At 38.9% G+C, this 18,942-nt stretch overlaps 1 protein-coding gene across 1 annotated transcript in view; it reads left to right on the top strand.

Moving 5' to 3' along the window:
* The window catches only part of TRPM6 (transient receptor potential cation channel subfamily M member 6), a 98,502-nt gene that overhangs the window by 64,401 nt on the left and 15,159 nt on the right, over positions 1 to 18,942 (top strand). Inside the window, exons 24-33 of the mRNA XM_052776589.1 lie at positions 1,532 to 1,646; positions 3,353 to 3,552; positions 5,817 to 5,949; positions 7,697 to 8,838; positions 9,559 to 9,671; positions 10,612 to 10,738; positions 11,650 to 11,747; positions 14,089 to 14,147; positions 15,635 to 15,660; positions 17,460 to 17,510. Coding sequence (XP_052632549.1) covers positions 1,532 to 1,646; positions 3,353 to 3,552; positions 5,817 to 5,949; positions 7,697 to 8,838; positions 9,559 to 9,671; positions 10,612 to 10,738; positions 11,650 to 11,747; positions 14,089 to 14,147; positions 15,635 to 15,660; positions 17,460 to 17,510 — 2,064 coding nt within the window. The remainder of the gene's footprint in view (positions 1 to 1,531; positions 1,647 to 3,352; positions 3,553 to 5,816; positions 5,950 to 7,696; positions 8,839 to 9,558; positions 9,672 to 10,611; positions 10,739 to 11,649; positions 11,748 to 14,088; positions 14,148 to 15,634; positions 15,661 to 17,459; positions 17,511 to 18,942) is intronic.

The raw sequence follows: 18,942 nt of genomic DNA, 5'->3' as shown, positions 1-18,942 counted from the left end.
ACTTTTGATTACATATTGAGTCTATTCTTTCTCAAACAATTTTGATTCCAGAATATATGTGTCCTTAATGAGTAATACTGCATGAATAAATGTGAGAATATTAGTTTCTTTGTTAAAAATAAAGATTAAGGTTTAAAACCTTCAAATTTAGCTTTTCAAATGAAGTATATTGCAAAGCTCAGAGCAAAGCACATAGGAACTAATACTAAGCTAGTTCATGGTCAGGGGATCTGGCAGTGAAAAGACTTTCCAATTAGGTGAATCCAAAGCTGCTCATCTCTTGGAGAGAAGACTACACAGTTGCCTTAAAGGAAGAAAGAATAAAGGGAAAACAAAAAAGGAAAAATAAGAAAGAAAAATTATTTTTCACCATAATAAGAGTTACCTGGTATCATTCTTAAATAGATAAACCAGTTGAACATCGGGAAAATAGAACCAATCAATGTAAATAGGAAAAATTATATATTTTGATTATGGCTTTGACCTTGGCTCAGTAAGAGAGAACCAGGCACTCCAGGAGGTATTTCAGCATTAGAGATGGAAGGCACTCTCATGCTGCTAAGTGATGGGTACAAGTAAAACAGTCCCTAAAATAGAAAAGCAGGTATGCAAATAGATATAGATATTTAAGATACATAGTTCAGCAGAGACCTGATTCATTAAAATAATTTAAGATGTTGCATCCATTATTATTGCTGAAACAGTCACATGATTGCTATGTATTTTGGTTATATTAAGTCAGAATTCTTTAAATGAAAGGATACTCTTAAGTTTCACAGTTTAATGCTTATTAATGCTAAACCTTTAGAAATTTGAGACTTCCCAAATAAAGCTATGTTTTCTCTAATGACTCTTTATGCTGTGGAATATGTCCTGAATTTAGGGCTGGTGCCTTATAAATGTGTTTTAAAATTTCCTCAAACGTGGTATTTGCTTAAAAATTATAAAGACTGAAAAGTATTTTGACAGTTTAAAAATATTAAGAGAGATCCCTTAATTTCTATGATTTGTTGCTTTGTCTCACAAATATTTGTAGCCATATATCCTTTTGCACATGAGTTAATGTGATCTCACTGAAGCTCTGAAGGAATAACACTCCAGTACTGATAAAGCAGCCCTTGCACTCTATCCTTTCCACAGTGGAATCAGTGAAAACTTTTCCACTTGCTTTAAGGATCAAAGATTTGGATTTCAGTTTACCTGAGTGTATGCCTTCTCTCAAATACATTTCAGCTGCATTATTTTTCCCTTTAACAAAAAGTCGGGGTGACTGGCATAAGAATGGATATGTATGAAATGGTGTCTACAGCTTATGAATTGCAATGGAAACTATGGGGCAGTAGTACCATGAAGAGGTCTCAGATCTCCTTTATGTGGAATTAGACTTTTTAGTTGGAAATTTAGTATGTATCTCCATGAAAGTAACGAGGACTATTCTGTTTCTGGCTGGGGCAAATGACGAGCATATGCCATTGTTGTGCTCTGCTCTGATTCCCATGCTAACCATGCTCTGTATGTCCTTCAATTTCAGTCTGTGAAACCAATGAAGACTGTCCTCCTGGCTCCTTCCTCACGCCGTTCCTCCAAGCTGTCTACCTATTTGTGCAGTACATCATCATGGTCAACTTGCTTATTGCTTTCTTTAAGTAGGTACCGTGGTATATTACTACAAAAGCAAAAGCAACTAATACATGTTCTGCCAACACTTCTGCAAAAGCCTTTCACCAAAAACGCCACAGCAGGGGCATGTTGATGGTGGTTGTTACCCCATCTTTCATGGGGATCCAGTGAATAAAAAAAGAATGGTGGAGGTAAGAGGGTGGGAGGAAGGGGATGGTGAGCAGACACCTAAACTGTTTTGCCATTTAAACAGAGTCTGACTCTGTGAAAGTGGACAACTCCAGCTGGCAAACAAACAACATTAATTCAGCTCTGAAGTAGTTTGTCCATTGTTTGTGGAAGTTGTATTTGTTGTGCTGAGAGCCTATATAAAGTGCATCATAGGGTAGCCCAAGGTTTAAATTGACAGATAAGTGGAGAAGGTATTCAAGGGAAGAGGATAATGACTTTGTAGGAGCATGCTCTTCCTTTAGGAAATAATTTGAAAATTCCTGTTGTTTGGTGCAATTTGATATGTCCTAGACTGAAATCTAACTGTAGTGTTTTTAACTATATGCTTTTTAATGTCTGTTGCCTGAGTAGGAATGCTCTTTATAGTAATTCTGTAGTAATTCATAGTAATTCTATAATATTTAATCAGTGTCTTTATAGTAATTCTGACCTTTCAAGTTTTAACAGGGATACCTTTGTAGTAGATCAAGTTCTGTAAAATATTAGTAAAGAGCAGTCTAACCCAGTAGTTAATTATTATTTCCTAGAGTTCTAGTATTTCTGGGGAAGAAAAAGTCAGCTGTAGGTTAAAAAATTTCAAATGAAGAAATGTAGTGATTAATATTCAAAAAAACTGAATGATCAAAACTCATCCTATTCCCACTTCCAATTAGAAATCCCTTTCCTGAAATTGTGGCAAGGCATCAATTTTTTTTTTTTAATACACAGCTGTGAAATTGTAATTTGAATTATTTCTAGATTTAAACCTTCAGCAATAATGATATGTTAAATCTTCTGCCTAGTGATTTGATTGTTCCAGAAGTGGGACCAAAAATGGGTATGAGCAATATATTTAATTATGCTCCCAGAAGCAAAGCTGATGTTTTTGTGATTATATGCTGGCTGTGTAGTATGACAGTGCAACTGAAATTACAGTGCCAGAAACCACTAAGTTGCTTTCCTGTGCTTGGGTCTATGATAGTAGATACAGGAAATTATTCAGTGCAACAACAGTCACGTTTAGTAATATAACAGCTCCAAAGAGTACCCTGCAGAAGAATTGCTCATGTAGCTGTGTCTTGCAGCAAGTATTTTGTTTAGGGGGAGTGCACAGAACCATTTTGTTAACACTCTTCCCTTAGCCTGACTCCTACATTTAATCCAGTCCAAAGAGGCAGACAATGTTGAATTCTCAGTTAGGCTATGTATTAAAGTTTAAATAATCTGGCTGAGATTTCAAAGCCACTTCAGGGATATTTTTTGCCCAGTTCCCATTAATGTGAATGGGAATTGGATCTCCAAATCCGTTAGGCAGCTTTGAAGATCTCATTCTCAGTGCACTAGCTGCAGGCACATGCTGCTGCTTTGTTAAATGAAAGTTGCTAAGCTGAATTACCTCACTGGAGGGATGGGACTTTTCTTCAGTGTCAAATTAGATCTGTAGACAAGCATCTTGTGCTGTATTGGGAGTATTCCTCACAGGAGTGTTTTACCCTCCTTCCCCCTCTATCTTTCTTCTCAGTAATGTTTATTATGATTTGAAATCCATATCGAACAAGCTCTGGAAGTACAACCGGTACCGCTACATTATGACCTACCATGAGAAGCCATGGCTGCCCCCACCATTCATCCTCCTGAGCCACATTGGACTTCTGATAAACCGCATCTTCCACCATTGGCCACCAAATGAGCTGGATCAAGAGGAAGGTGACGTTGGACTAAGTAAGCAGAGCTAAGATGGGTTCTAAAAGAAGTAGTTCATGAGGAATGTTTTGCCAGCCTCCCATCACTTTGTAGCTCAGTTCCTCCAAAAAAAAAAAAAAGAGATTCTCTGGGTAGGAGGCTGTTTTTATTTGCAAAACTGAATTTAACCTGCTTGTCTGAGAACTCTTGTAGGAAAAAGTGACTGTGACTAGGGGAATGCTTCGCTTTGTATGTGGCTTTTGCTGTGCTACATACTGTGCATCAGTCAAAATACATCACAACTCTGAGCTGAAATAAAGTGACAGCAACTTACTCTGTAGGAATGAAAAGCCTTATTTTGAAAGAAAGTAAACAATACTGGAGGTACACATTTCTGTATGTTTGTCCTGAAAAGACCAACAATTCATTTTTAATTGCCCAGAGAAAGTAGCCACAGAGGAGATCCAGTGATGGCAGATGGAGAGAGAGAGAGCATAGATAGGGGCCTCCCACCTCCACGCTGCATCCTTGCCTTTGTGCACTGGCTTATCACTGCACCTTAAGCCCACCTCCTTCACCCTTCCCAACCTGGATTTCTCCATCCCAGGGTCCTTCCTAATGACTTTTTCAGGCAATGCCAGTTCCCTGTCCCACTGTCACCAGCTCCTGCAGCTCTGCCAGGAGCAGCCCTAGCCATTGCAGGGAGGGGACCACAAGATGTTGGGATGGGAGTGACTTCTCAGTAGTGGGGCCTGGTGGTTGGTGGGGTAAGGTAGGGGAATGGGAACGAGGAGAGGCTGGTGGCTGTAACCTTATCTAAAAAAACATAGGGGAACATTGGTGCATAGTATTATATGGCCTCATCCTTTTCAATGCAATGTACATCTTTGATGCCTAATAACAGAGGTGAGCAGACCCTGCGTGGTTATGCTTCACTTAGAATTTTCTCTGCTGAACATGAATCCCTGAAGATCTGGCATGCTCACAGGTGGTTACAGAGTTAAAAAATGGGCTTAACTAATCAATGCTGAGCCGCTTTACTCCTGCTGCCAGGCTCAGCTCCTCTATCATGACTAGATACATCAGCCTGCCTTTGGAGTACCACTGTTTATTTTATATGCATGCATAGTATAAGTCACTGACATAGCATAGAGAGTGTCTTTCTTGTAAGGTGCATTAGGCACAAGGAAAACCAAAATACTGCTTAGCACTTCTAAAAGTCCTTGGGTAGAAGAGGGCTTATGCCTTGCCTACACTTTTCTCAGAAAGAGACTTTTTTCTGTTTATGTACTTTTGTGTCCCTTTTCTATATGCCTATATGCCTATGCATTGCTTGATAATTACTTCATAAGTTTCTTCTACTTAAATTTTGGTGTGGTTAGAATTAACTGGTTTTAGCAGTGAGGATCCAGTGCCACCCTGTGGAAAATCGATGAAAGTAACAAGATACAGAGTAAAATCTTGGAGGCAAGAACACAGATGGGTTAGGGGGAAAAGGAGCCTAGGAGGTGATCAAGTCTCATTTGGAGTGAGATGGGGACCCCAGAGCACTGCGAGGGGCTGCCGTGTTGCTTGACACAGATAGCCCCTAGCAAGGGCAGTGAGGACTCTGGTACATAAAAAAAGGAAAGAAAAAAGACGCTTTTCACCATATGCATTTCTTCATACTGACTTATAACTGATCTGTTCTCTCAGAAGTCACGGTGTGCTAGAAGAATAGCATCATAAGCAGCCCAAGCTGTGGGGTTTTAAACTTTTGAATGTGTTCTATTTCACCCAGTAATCTTGCTTATTGTTTTATACCTATGAACATGTGAAGCAATTAGGTGGAAAAAAAGCTTTGTAGCTTTGAGTACCTGAAAGGACTGTAATTGTTACAGGCGACTAGCCCTAAATGAATGCCTGGACCAAATTATGGTGAAATCTTTGTAAGTCTTACATACCTATAAGTCTCGTGAGTCCCACATGTACAACAAAATACAGGAAAAAGTTTGGGAGAAAATACATATTTGTGAGCAGCAATTTGGGTATGTACTTTTGAGGCTTTAAAAGGGATTGCACTGGAATTTTTGTCAGTGTGATTTTGCTCCCTGGCTAAGGAAGGATTAGAAAACACAATTACATGTATTTGGCATGTTAAGTCTTTATACATAAGCCCAAATTCATGGGGTTAAGTCTGATTTATTCCTGTCAAGGGAGGGGGAGGAAAACAGTTCTGACAGTTTTCTTTTTTTCTCATGGATGCTTGTAAACAATTGCATTTGTCAGCATGCTTCATAACAACTCCTACCTCCTTTGTTCAGAGCTGTACCTGAGTGATGAGGAGTTAAAGAAACTCCACGACTTTGAGGAACAGTGTGTGGAAAAATATTTTCATGAGAAGAATGAAAGCCTGAGTTCCAGTGACAGTGAAAGGATCCGTCTGACAACAGAAAGGTGTGTTTTGCTTCAGATTTGTGCTCTTTGCATACATTTGTCATATAAAAAGGTTTTAATAAGCTAATGCTTTTGAAACAGGTTACGGTCACTGTGAATGTGAGGAGTAGTAACATGCATAGGCTTTGCTAATTTGATGGAAATACCACGTATCTGTTTGAACTGATAGCAGGCCTGGCTGGGAAGCCTTGCAGGCAGAATTGCATCCCCAGATGAGTGCAGTGTGCAGGTGGTTAAAGGGGTATAGCAAGGTGTTGCTCAGTTTCACTTTTGCAGACCAGGTAGCACCATGAAAACATGCCAGAGTACGGCATACAATACATGTTAATGTAGGAACGTTGTGAGAGTGTTGCTTGTGATTAAGTATAACTGCTGTTTACAGAAATAACCATATAACCATTGTAGTGTTATCTGCAATGTAGTGTCTTGGTTTGCAAAATGTCAATATACAACTGTCAATGGGGTTTCAAAACTCTTGGTATTGGCCTAATTTAGCTTTCTATTGAAATCAATGGCAAAGCTGCCATTAAGTTTAATGGGAACAGTTAAAGAAAGTGAGTCCTATAAAAAGTCTTACTGAATGCCAATACTGGTCTCATCTAATAAATGTGTTTTGTATAGAGAAAGGTAGCCTCTTAATCTTTGCCTGCTCATAATCTTATTTTCTGCATACTAAAGCAAAACACACAGGCAAAATGAATGTCCCCTGTAAAAGAAATAAAATAAGTAGCTTTGTTCAAAAGCTGGAGAATCGATTACAGCAAGAAGATTTCATTTAGTGGATAAATATAGATCTGGAAAGGAATTTTTTTCTGAGTGCAAAGGTGAAACACTGCACAGCATTATATGACATTAATACAAGAAATTAATTTAGGTGAATAAAATATTTTGGAACACTGGTCTTTGATTTTATTCAGCTATTGGTTAAATACTGCATCTTTTAGTTGTTCAGTGACAAAGGAAAAGAGCAACTTCTGCATATTGCCTGCAGCTAGTTTATCATTGTCTTAGTGATAGAGCACTAGGGAGAGTATCTTCAGGAAATGTGAAGATAATGATTTGGTTAAAATGATACCATTCCAGGCCAAGAAGTTCTTGCATTGTTCACTGGGGATTTGAAGACCATAAAAAAAGGCTTTGCTTTTTGGGCAGTTGAATTTTACCTGAAGATAACTGATGGCATCAGATATACAGAATCTGTTCCCAGAGGCCAGATAGGTTCTTGAGAAGACCTTTTTCCCAGCAGTCTCCAGTATTTGAGAAATGCAAGAGTATCTGTAGGTTTGTGTGAACCTTGTCCTTCTCATTCTTGCACAAGAAGTGTAGAAATGCAGGATGACTGGCTGACAAGAAGTATACTTTACAGCATTTTACATTTACAGCAATAGCCAATGCAGCATTGCAAAAGCTGTGTCCTGCTGTCCACGGTTTAGTAGTTCTATGGCAAGAAATGGATATTAGTTGGAAAATAGCAGTCTGTAAAACAGATACTCCTTGAACAAAAAGCCTGTTTCCTTAAATGTCACTGGCTGTTGGCCCAGTAATCTGAAAGACATTTTGTAAGTCTGGATAGGTTTTGTCAAATATAGATATTAATGGGAATGGAAGTCACCATTAAAGAAAAAAAAAAAGGGCTGTTTGAAACACTGACTTTTTGAAATGTGTTAATGGCTTCCTTCATCATCTGACAAACAGAAGTAAACATCTGTGTTTTGGTATTTTAATTATATTTTCTTTTTCCACCTAGAGTGGAGGAGATGTTTCTGCAGCTTAAAGAAGTGCATGAGAAGGTATTTTATATCAAGGAGTCTTTACTCTCCCTAGACAGCCAGCTAGGACATTTGCAAGACCTGTCTGCCTTGACAGTGGACATCCTGAAAGTGCTTTCAGCTGTAGACACCTTGCAGGTGGAAGAAGCCTTACTGGCTGACACAAAACATCGAACCTGTAGGAAGCTGCCCCATAGCTGGAGCAATGCACTCTATTCCAAGACCTTGAGCAGCCTGGAATGTTTGTATGACAAAAAATACAACTACTACAGCATGCCACCCTCCCTCTTACGGAGCTTGGTAAGGAGTCAGTGGCCATCAGAGTGCAAAGACCATGTATTGAGGACTGAGAGTAAGAAGGTGGTAGAAGACAACTCTCGAAAGATAGAAATAGAAAGTGACACACTCACTTCAGGAGTGTCTTCTGAGACTAAGTCAACTCCTAGATATGGACAATTTTTGCTGGTGCCCCCTGACCATCAGGGAGGGTCTTTCTCTGAGGATGTCGCGTTAAATTTGTCCTTTTTGAGCACTCCTGCCAAGTACGGGGACGATGCATTCAGAGATGAACTGCAAAGTAGCATTGTGGTGCAGCGAAACTTGCAGAGTGTCAGCCTCATTGGAAAAGAGCCAGAAGATTATCAATGGAGCCGGAGAGATTTTGTTATTCATTTGCCATCAGAAAAGACTAATGCTGTAGAGGCTGATCATCCTCCTGGTCTCCAGCCATCGCTCGATATTGAAGAGAGTGCCACACCCTCCTGCAATGACAGGGAAAAAACTGAAGGTGGTTATGTGAACTGGGGATTCTCTGAAGGTGATGAAAAAGGGGTTTTCAGCTCAGAATCAAGGAAGGCAGCCCTGTGCATACATTCCACCTACAACAGTGACTGCAATTGCACGGGTAGTCCTCCCAGGCATGTCCAGATAAGAGAATCAAAGTCCTTCTCCTACAACTCTGAGAGGTCACATCACAGCAGCAGCATCTCTCAGAACAAGCTGAAACGCAGCACCTCCTTCTGGATCAGCCCACTCTGGAGGGACTGGAGTTTCTGCAGGAGCAACAGCTTACAGTCCCCTAAGAAAGAGGAAAGAGGGAAAACCTGCAAGGCCATAGATGGTAATTATAAAACACTATACCTGTACAGTATCTTCTACTGGGGAGCCCAAGACATTGTAAAAATGTTTTGCTCGCACCCAGGAGGTATTAACTGCAGTTGAATGTAGTAGGAGACAGTCCAGAGTTACTCCTTCACTTTCTTTGTGCTAGGTCTGACTGTTGTAGGGAATTTCTGAAATGTGCCTGGTATCCAAGCTGCACCACACTTGTGTGTCAGCCACCCTGATTCTCCCCATCTCATGGGATCCCTATGGCTGTAGCTACACATCTGGGGTGACAGATGGACTGTGCTTGCTCAGGAGAAGTCTTCTGCCCTGGGTGTGCAATGCAAGAGTTACAGGAGCCAAAATAAATTACACAATCCCTAAGAGATACATTAACAGTATCATAGGTCAGATGGGTGCATGGAGAATTAAGAGGTATACATTTTTATAGCTAGTTTAAAACCCTTCCGGTCCACCACCAAGTTTGCTTACCAACAGCTAAAATATGGCAGATCCAATTCTAAGTATGAGTAGTATGAGGTGATGGAAAACCTTTGTTGTTTTATACCTTGTGATGGTGCACATCTTTGCACTGAACTGCATGAGTATTAGCTTTGGGTGTCACAAGTCTTTCTCAGCTTGCTTTGGAGATCTGCCAACTCTCAGACTTATCAGATCTTCTCTTAGTAAACAAAAGCTCTGTAGTTTAATGGTGTTTTTTGACTCTTTCCCACAGAGTCTTTAGGATCCAGTGAGCTACACCACAGTGAGGCAACAAAAGCAAAACAACAAAACAGAGACAGAAAGTCTGGGAGAGGAAAGAAGAATCAAAAACCCCTTCAGGTGCCGGTATGTGCAGGTGCAAGAGAATAACGTATCACATAGCTGTCTTTTTCATTCAATAAGAGCAGTTCTGCAGTGTGGCTTAGTTGAAATTGTATACATTTAAAATGCTGCACACAAATTGGGGCGTCTTTTTTGTGTGTCTGGCTTTGGTTTAATTTCCCTTTTGTTTGAATGTGTGGGATTTCGGTTTTGAATGTGTTGAAGTCTATGGACTTTGCTAGATAGTATACCAGGGCTGTTATTGATTTTACACAGAAAAGAACCAGTCCTTGCACTTTAGCTGGCAGGAGGACTTAGGGAGGCTTCATATGATCTGGGAGAGACTGAAGGAGTGGTGAGCCATATCCAGGCGGTGTTCAACTCTAAACAAGCAAACCAGGCCTCATAAAGTTGCCTCCTGCCTACAAAAGTCCCGCAGTCTTTTCTCTGAATCCATCAAACATTTAGCGCATTTCAGACAGCATATTGATTCTGTCATATATATGGGGCAACTTTCATAACTATATGTGTGTGTACGTATATAAAAACCTATTTATAGAGTTATAAAGAGATTCCTAGGATCTTTTTCAGCTGGAAAGAGTTATCTCTGCTTAGTGAGATGAAAGCTGAAGACTGATTTGTTTACATAAGATGCTCAGGTCAGCAACAGATCTTAGACTTGAACTTTGAGACCTAATACCTCTGAAGGTATTCTGAGGAACTTCCAACTTTGTTTTAAAAAGCTGAAGTGCTAGATCTTTCATCAGTAGTATTTACTAGACAAAAGCAATGTGTCTTCTGCAACTTGTAACAAGAAAGTGAAAATCTGTTTCTTTGTTGAGAGCGAGTTCAGTCATTGGCATTTCAGCTATGCTCTGAAAGGCCACATCATAGGCTGTCAGAGGAACTGCAGAGGTGCTAGTCATCCTATAAATCGAGTGTCATTTTGTCTGTGTCTTGCCAGGTGATTAGAGTGGATGATTGTCCCCAGAACACCCAAGTGAGCTCAGAGCCTGCAGAGATCAATGTCTGGGATGAGCAAGAGAAACACAGCAAGAACTGGCTCACTGTGTCTAATTTCAGTCAGCTAAGTATGTGATATTTTGCAGATGGTGAAATTCAGAACAGCTTTAAAAAAGAAGCAGTAAATAAAAATTCATAAATTCAAAATGTTATCCACCACTTTCACCTCATGGCATAATTTTTACAGAATTAGACTTAGGTTGCAGACACACACAATTTGGTTATTTGCTGCGTCATTGCCAGAGGCAAAAGGGACATAGGTTGGATGGAAGGTCAGGTAAAACTTTCCGGGAGTGCTGCCTGTCTTGCATGGGAGATAGTAGAGTACTAATCCTCAGGAATAAGTGGGAAGCAAGGAGGATGATATCCTTGCCACCTCTCCTGAGGTGTCTTCTAAAGTGGCATGCTGGCTAATTGCAAAAATAAACTCTCGTGAATTTCTCCGGGCGCTTACATTCACAGGCAGTGCTGCGATACTGTATCTGCTGGCAGATCCTCTGCATGCATTATTCATTACTCATTGCTCAGAAACACATCCTCCAAAAGGAATAAATGAATTCTGTATTGTCTCTGTTGGAATGAAAAAGGAATGGCATTCTTACTCTTCTTTTAGTAATTCTCCAGCTCTTTCATTCTCAGAAATCCTTTGCATAGTTCATCTTATCTTTCAGTTTTGCTGTGATGCGGCTCACTGGCTTCATTCTGCGAGCTGCTGGGAGAAGCACCAGCGAATGCTGTGACTCAGCACAGCATGGTCTGAGAAGGGCTGCACTCCTCCAAAATCTGCTGACACAGAATGGGAACAGTCCGTTTTAACCCTATGAAATTCTGTTATTGCTTTTATAGCCCATTACACGTTTGCTGGGGCAATAGGGTATATAAGTGTTTATTTTATTAGCACTGCATAGGTGCTTAGTTTGTAGCAGTAGAGCTGTTCATCTACACACTGGAAATAGCTGACACCTGCTCTTTTGGCTAGGTTTGGAACGCCTCAGTTACATGCACCAGAAAATGAAAAATCAAGACCTTGGTAGGCATACCATACCATTCTGTGATTACCTGAGGCATTCTCGAGAGGTAAGACCTAAGATTGCACATCCTAGTCCATAGTTTTGGCTGGGATGAGCCCAGGATAGCTCTACTGATGTCCCTGGACTTGCCACTGTAGGTTCTTTGTCATGAAATACCTCTTGAGAGACAAAGAACTTTTTTGTTGTCTGCTGGCACAGTGTATGGGTGTGAGTAAATGAATAATTTAACGGCTGTTAACACTCTATTAAGATTATTGAAGTAGGATATTAAATTATTGAATCATGGAGTATGAAGTTGGTCGGAAATGACGCATGTGTTGATATTTAATTAGGCAATGAGTGAGCACACAGCTTGGTCTTGAACCTATAGGCAAAATTGGTTAGCAGAGTGAAGTAAATTTTGGAAAGTTAGCTACATAGCTCTTAATCTATCACACAGAGATAGTTATTTCTTGAAAAGTGGGAATTAAGTATTGATAATAATTGCAAAGTTTAGATTTCTTAACCACTGGCTTATAAGCACCATATCTTATTATTTATCAGAATTAATTTGCAGCTTTATAATGTAAAGGTCCTCTGCCTATGTAAATCAACATAGGCTCATAGACTTTGATGGGGCTAGATCAGTTTATATTTCCTGAAGACTAGAGGCAGGAATCTGGATTATAGAGACTTCTGTCCGTTTTAAAAAGGTGTAGCTAATGGAAGAAAATATATCTTTCACTACATTGCGCAGAGGTATCTGAGAGGTATGAAGGGAAATTAACAAAGACTAAATTAAGAAAAGGAACTGTGAAGTAATTCTTCCCTCTTCCTTTTTCAACAGCACCCTTCCTTGCTTGTTTTACTTATAGCACTCTTGATTATTAAAATGGTGATCTTTAAAGCCTAGCTTATTTTTCACTGTGAACGCTATGAGTTGTCTTTTTTTTTTTAAAGGAATAAAAATAAAGTAGATAGTTCCAGATCTGCTGTTCTTAGTGCTGTAGGATTTGAATCCCAAATACCAGGAAAGAGAGCTTGAATGTAAATTTTAAAAATGGCAGGTTTTCCTATGAAAGAGTGGAGAGAGAGAGAGAGAAATAGAAATAAATTTACTGAATTTGTGTTCTGTAAAACCTGAGCGTGGAGTCTAAATCAATAAATCTTTGAAATGTGAAACACGGGGTCAGACAAGCAAAATAAATTACGCAGGAAAACTGTGTGAAGGAACCACGTAATCTGGTGCTTCAAAACTCATATTAAGATGTCTTGGGTAAAACTCAAGGGTGGGATTTTTAAAGTTCTCAGAAAAATTCCACTGATGACAGCAGGATTGGAGTGAGGCTGAAACTAGTCACTTCCAGTATGCCAACTTCAAATTATTTATTCTTTCAAGGTACAGCCTCAAATACCCAGTGAGTCATTATGCGTCTCCTTAAGTCCTGTCTGGGTTATGAGAGTTTATATATATTGTTGAGATGTAGCAATGTTGCTGCATCTAACTGTTCTGCTTGGAGTATGATATATTTTAAAGAAATGTATTTTTCCTAAAGTGGTGCTTCTCAGATTTACCCATTGAACACCAGTGGTTCAGAAATCCCTCCTGATGGGTAGCAGGAAGCAAAGCAAGGGTGTGTGTAGGAAAGTTTTGGTTTTGTTAAAGACTTTTTCATTTGCAAAGCAAGCTATAAGGTGCAAATATGAGTGAAATAAAAAAATAGTGAGTTAAGTTTCTGATAATATTCAAAGCTGAATTTTACTTAAGTTATCTTTAAACTTTGTCATCTTTGAACTTTTTGGGGGGAGCGCTGTTTCTTTTGAGGATTGAAATCTGCCTGACTACTATTCAGAAGAATAATCCCATTTCTGACTAGCACATTAGGAAGACCTGGCTGGCCCAATTTTCCCTAATATGGCTGGTAGTTTAAAAGACTATTTGAGTATTTCTTTAACTATAAGACCTGGAAAATATGTGATCTAAATATCACTGGAAAGCTGTTCAATGTGTTACCTTCTTCTGTTATAGAGGTTTAGGGTACATTTTATTTTCAACCACTGTAAAACCTATCCCTACATTGGAATTTTCTAATATAAAGAGAGTTCTCTAATACTGTCCATATTAGAAAACCTTCAACATGCTTTTGTGAGTGTATTGAGATATAGGTGGGTACCTGAGTATTTTATTCAAATGTATAGAGACAGCATGGAGAACTGTAATGTGAGAAAACTAGTTCCATTTTAGTGTAGGTATGGCAGTGCTGTGAATCAGTGCCTGTCGGTGTCATTATTCATGCTAACAATAAGCGTATCAACAAGTGTTTTCAAGATTGTACCTTTTTGAGTGCAGCGTGTATGTGACAGTGATGTGCAGATTTTACCAGTAAAAGTATCTCTTTTCTTTACAGGATTTGAGTAATAGCATATTTGGAACCACCAAGAAAAGTAATGTGAACAGGAACTCCTCGTATGTATTATTAGTGTATTAAGATATTCATCACATGCTTTTAGAAAGAGAGTGGTACACTTTCTGCAGGTTTCCACTTCACTCCTGCAATATACTTAGGATGAGAAATTTATATGAAATGAAGAGTTAAGGCAATTCAGTCTGTTTAAGTTTCTTTAAATGAAGCCTTATTAATGGAGATAAAGTAATTCCATTTAAACAAAGTGTATAATTTTAGGTGGAATAGACACCCCTTTTTATTCTAACAATAATCCAATTTTCTAATTCAATCACTAAGATCACCATAGCATCTTTAACTAGCCATTATTCCAATCTAGTGAGCATGAAAAGTTGCATTTGCTTTTGCTGTGCGAATTGCATGTTTCCTTTTTTAATCATTAAAATGCTAGCAGCTCCTGAAAGCTTCTCTCATTCTCTGATTAATCTTTTTCATACTGAGTCTGCACATTTACAAAATATTTAGCTTGGTTTTCTTAATGGGTTTTCAATAGTTATTAAGCTTTGATTATATTTAGTGAAAGTATACTGATTTCAAAAGTATTTTCAATTTTATTGTGTATTTTTTGATTTTTTTTTTCTAGCTTGATTGATCATTATCTTAATACTGGGGGTATTTTTTCCACATGCAGTGCTGTCTCTATGTTCCTTTTCCTTTTCTTTCTTATTTTCATCAATTTCTTTTATACCTCTCTTACTTAGTAACACTGTGGATATAATAAATAAAAGACACTAGAAAGCTGTCACACCCCATATGATTTCACTATGGGAAGATGAAAAAAGATACCATGTTTTTTACCCGTCCTGTGGTTGGTTGGGGTTTTGGGTTTTTTGTTTTTTTGTTTTTTTTTTTTTTTAACCCAGTCATTTATAGGCAAAATAGTAGGCAAACTGCATACTTACCAGCAGGACTTACAGGCCATTGAGTGGCCTGATTCTGTCACTTCGTCTGTTGTCTTCAGTGGGATCTTTCTGGTCTGTGAGGTGAATCATATCTGCTGTCGGCTGTAACAAAGACTGCTTTAACATTAATGCTTATGCTGTAGTCTTTTTGCAGCCTTGCTAATCCAAAGGACCATCAGTTTTAAAAGTCTGGTTTTGTGCAAGCAATGGTAATGGCATATGAAGCTCTGAATACATTTTAGCATTGATTGAAAAATGAACACTTGTGTATATGATTGAAGTTGTCTTTAAGTGATACCGTTATTGCAGTGTAAATGATGTGAACAGTGGTGCAGAATTGTAAGAGCAGCTCAACATAAAGCAGACAAAGAAACATGCAGGAAAATGTGGCTATTCCTCAGTAACTGAAGATTATTTGTTGATTGTTGCAATGAACAAAGTTGCGCTGAGGGTTACTTTGTTTTATGATTGCTGATCAAACCCTTGTGAATTTTGCTTTCACATAGATCACCTCTCTATGTATGTATCAGTGTTAACTTAATGACAGAAATTTTAGAGTAAAATATCAAATGTTTGCTTTTAAACAGGTTGAGATCTTCAGAGGAAACCGGCAGTAAGTTTTTGATTGCTTGTCACTCATTTTAATTCCTCTCTGCAAATCTCACTCTGACAATTCTGAAGTACAAAATCCAAAAGGAGGTTAATTTACTGTAGTTGGAGGGTTACAGGAAAATATTCAGCTATTGTTTCATATGTTAGTTATTAATTTGTACTTTAAAGTGAAAGATCTTTTTTATGAGGACATGTTTTCCTCATGATAACTGCAAAATCTTAAAAAGATCTATTTTCATTCTAGTCTGCCCAGTAATGTTGTCCTTTTCAGGAGAAGGAAATTCTTTAATATGATGGTGCTGCTTTCATCCCTGGCAGTCTAAGAGACCTCCTGATTTAAAGCAGGTTGTATACCTGAGGATAGATTGTGATGTAAAATTTTTAACATATGCTTATTTTTCAAGTTGGAGTTTGGTGTAATTCCTCTGTTTGTGTGGTTTCCCTGAAATTATGAAATCAGTGAAGGATTGAATTTGTTATGAAATGGCCAATGAAGAAATTCAAGGTTATAGCAGGGAATGACTTTGTTCCACTAGAGTGCTAGTTAACTTCACTTTTATTTGTTGCCGTTTAGTCTATCGTACAGTTTTCCTGACGTGCCACTTAGCTGTAAGAGGCTGAGCAGCTGGGCATCTATCATCTCTTTTTGAGGCTAGCTGTGACACAGAAATGAGTTGCTTTTAGACTTATCTCCTCTTCGAGCACTGCTCTTTCTGGGTCTGGCTTTGCACAAAACGCTGCAGTGCTGAAGCACACTGCTGCAAGTGTAGTGAATTGTGGGGCTACTCTCTAGAGCGCACCATGGCTTTGATTAAAATCCGGTTTTCCCATTCTCAAAAGGAAAGACTTAGTCACCATTCCCCTTTTCATGTTTGTTGTTTTACAACATATGAAATGTAATGAAACTAGTTGGGTCCAGCAAGAAATAGAGCAAAAGGGACCTTGAATCACCAAGCGCACTCAGTGGAAATGCTGGCCCTTCTGCCAACATCTATCTGTGTTTTTTATTTAAGATCTCTTTTGCTAGGAAAGGGAATATAAGCAAATAAAATACACCAAGAAGAAAAGTGTAATGTTCAAATATTTTGATGAAGATTCAGTTTTGATTATCTCATTTTTCAGAATTGAAAGTAGTACAGTAAACATATTTTCTGAAATAATCTGGCATTTTGGAGGATTGTTTTCCAATAGAAAAAAGTTATTTCATCTAATTAATAGAAACATGGTCATTAATCTTGGTTTTATTAAAAAGACTTTTTATAAAACAGATTTTTGGACCAAATTTGATCTGGCTGTGCCTGCTGAATATGTAACCACAGAACTTGTTGTCTGTTTATATTTTAACAGCATTTTAGATGCTGTGGGTTAATGTGACAGTATTATTATAACATTGGTGTAATAGTATAGTTAATGGAATGCTTAATGACTGGGGATGGAGTTGGAAAAATCATGCCTTTGGGAGGCTGTGAAGCATGATGGACAGCAAAGTGCTTTTAATATCCCAGAGGTGTAATTGGCTTAGAGAAGCTATATGTCCTTGAGGTTAATATCCCAAGTTTCCAACCATTTCCCTGAACAAATAAGTCATCTGGCTATATTACGTTGATGACTGAAATCTGCCAGTATACTGTACATTATAATGTAGTTAAAACCTATTAGTGATTCTCCTCTTTAGAATGCTGAGACAGTAATTCTGATTAATCTGTTTCATGACAAACTCTGGGATGGAAGGAATTAAAAATTCATGCATTTATCTCTGCTATAATAATTAACGTAATGACCCTTTAAACGTTATTTCAGATATCTTTGCCTGCTTGAAAACATCTCAAGATCTGCATCATCACTACTCAGGTAAGCAGGAGGCACCAGAAAGATAGCTGAGTAATTTAACAAATTAAAAAGATCATTAGTTCTTCCCGTGTCATCCTCTGTGATTTTCATTTTGAGGAGTTGCACAATTGCCCGCTGCTAAGAAGGTTCTGTATTAATTCATACCTAACACTCCAGTGAGGAAATTATGAATTGTTTTCTTGCTGCTAATTGCTCCATTCCCAGTATTTCTGGCAAATTCAGAGCAGAAGGTAGATAATTGCTTTCAAAATATCAGTGGAAACAACGAATAGAACTCCAATTCCTTGGGGGGGCAGAGGAGGCAGTCATTTGTTTATAGCTGTCACTGCCCCTCACACCTCCCACATCCTCCTTTGTACTTTCTGGAATTGGTTTCTTCAGTTAATTGGTCCTGTACTACTTAATCTGTGTTTATATACCTATGAACTCCTGGAAACCTGGCAAGGAATACATCATTTGAATACTAATTGCCCGCAGCCCTGTCTTTTCCTGAGCCTAGCACGCACAGATTCCCTTTCCCACATGGCTGGGACGCCGGTTTTTCCTGGAGGAAAGTGGAGCAGCGCATGCCCAGCTGCCCACAGGACTTGGCCTCCTGTAATGGGCAGCCGAGGATGACACCGGGGGCATGGGCAGCCTCCAGAAGTTCAACAAAACTACATGATTTTCACTGGGAATAGCACCTCCTGGTTTGTCATCAGTGTACAGCAGTAATTTCTCTGACATCTTGGCATTATTGCAGTGGTTAATTTGGCTCTTGTCAGGCATGCTGTTTGAGATTGGGTAGGACTTTTTAGCACTGATGGGAGCACTTTCCTTTATGAATTGACAAATGTGTCGAAAGGTTTCCTGTGTAGGTTTTGTTTCCTCAGGAGGATCACGATAGAATTTAGCCAACTAAGCCCCAAAGCTTGATACTAAAATCCTGCACCATATACAGCTTATGCATTATTTTTGCTATCGTGTTGTGCAGGCAAATACAGTTCTGCTTCTCTGCACACTCAAAAAACGTTGAGTTTTGACCCAAGTTCAGCATTTGGTGGAAGTCCACTTCACGTTGCTTCTCAAGGTTCTAGAGTGGGCACTAGCAGAGGTCTGGCAGCTCCCCTGTTCACATCCTTGTCCCTGCTATGCACTGATTTTGTGACTAGAGTGTGTTCCTGCTGAGGCATCAAGGGAGGACCTTGGTTTTCAGTCCATGCTCTAAAACAGTTCAGGCATGTTAACCAATGCCTGTTAAATTTGGAATATGTAAACAAATCTTGAAGTGGAGTCTGAAATGCAGATCTTCTCAAATGAGGACCCTAATTCATGGATTGACATGTTATGGGTCTCCTTTGCGCTGTCCTTCTGGGCTGCATAATCTCTAATTAATTTCTGCTCAGACAAGTAATCTTAAAAAGAAGGACAGATGGTGTCCAAGCTCTGGAAG

This window comes from Harpia harpyja, chromosome Z, assembly GCF_026419915.1.
Source record: "Harpia harpyja isolate bHarHar1 chromosome Z, bHarHar1 primary haplotype, whole genome shotgun sequence".
In the NCBI taxonomy this organism is placed as follows: Eukaryota; Metazoa; Chordata; class Aves; order Accipitriformes; family Accipitridae; genus Harpia; species Harpia harpyja.
Note: the sequence above shows the minus strand (reverse complement) of the source record. Positions and strands in the feature narration are given on the sequence as shown.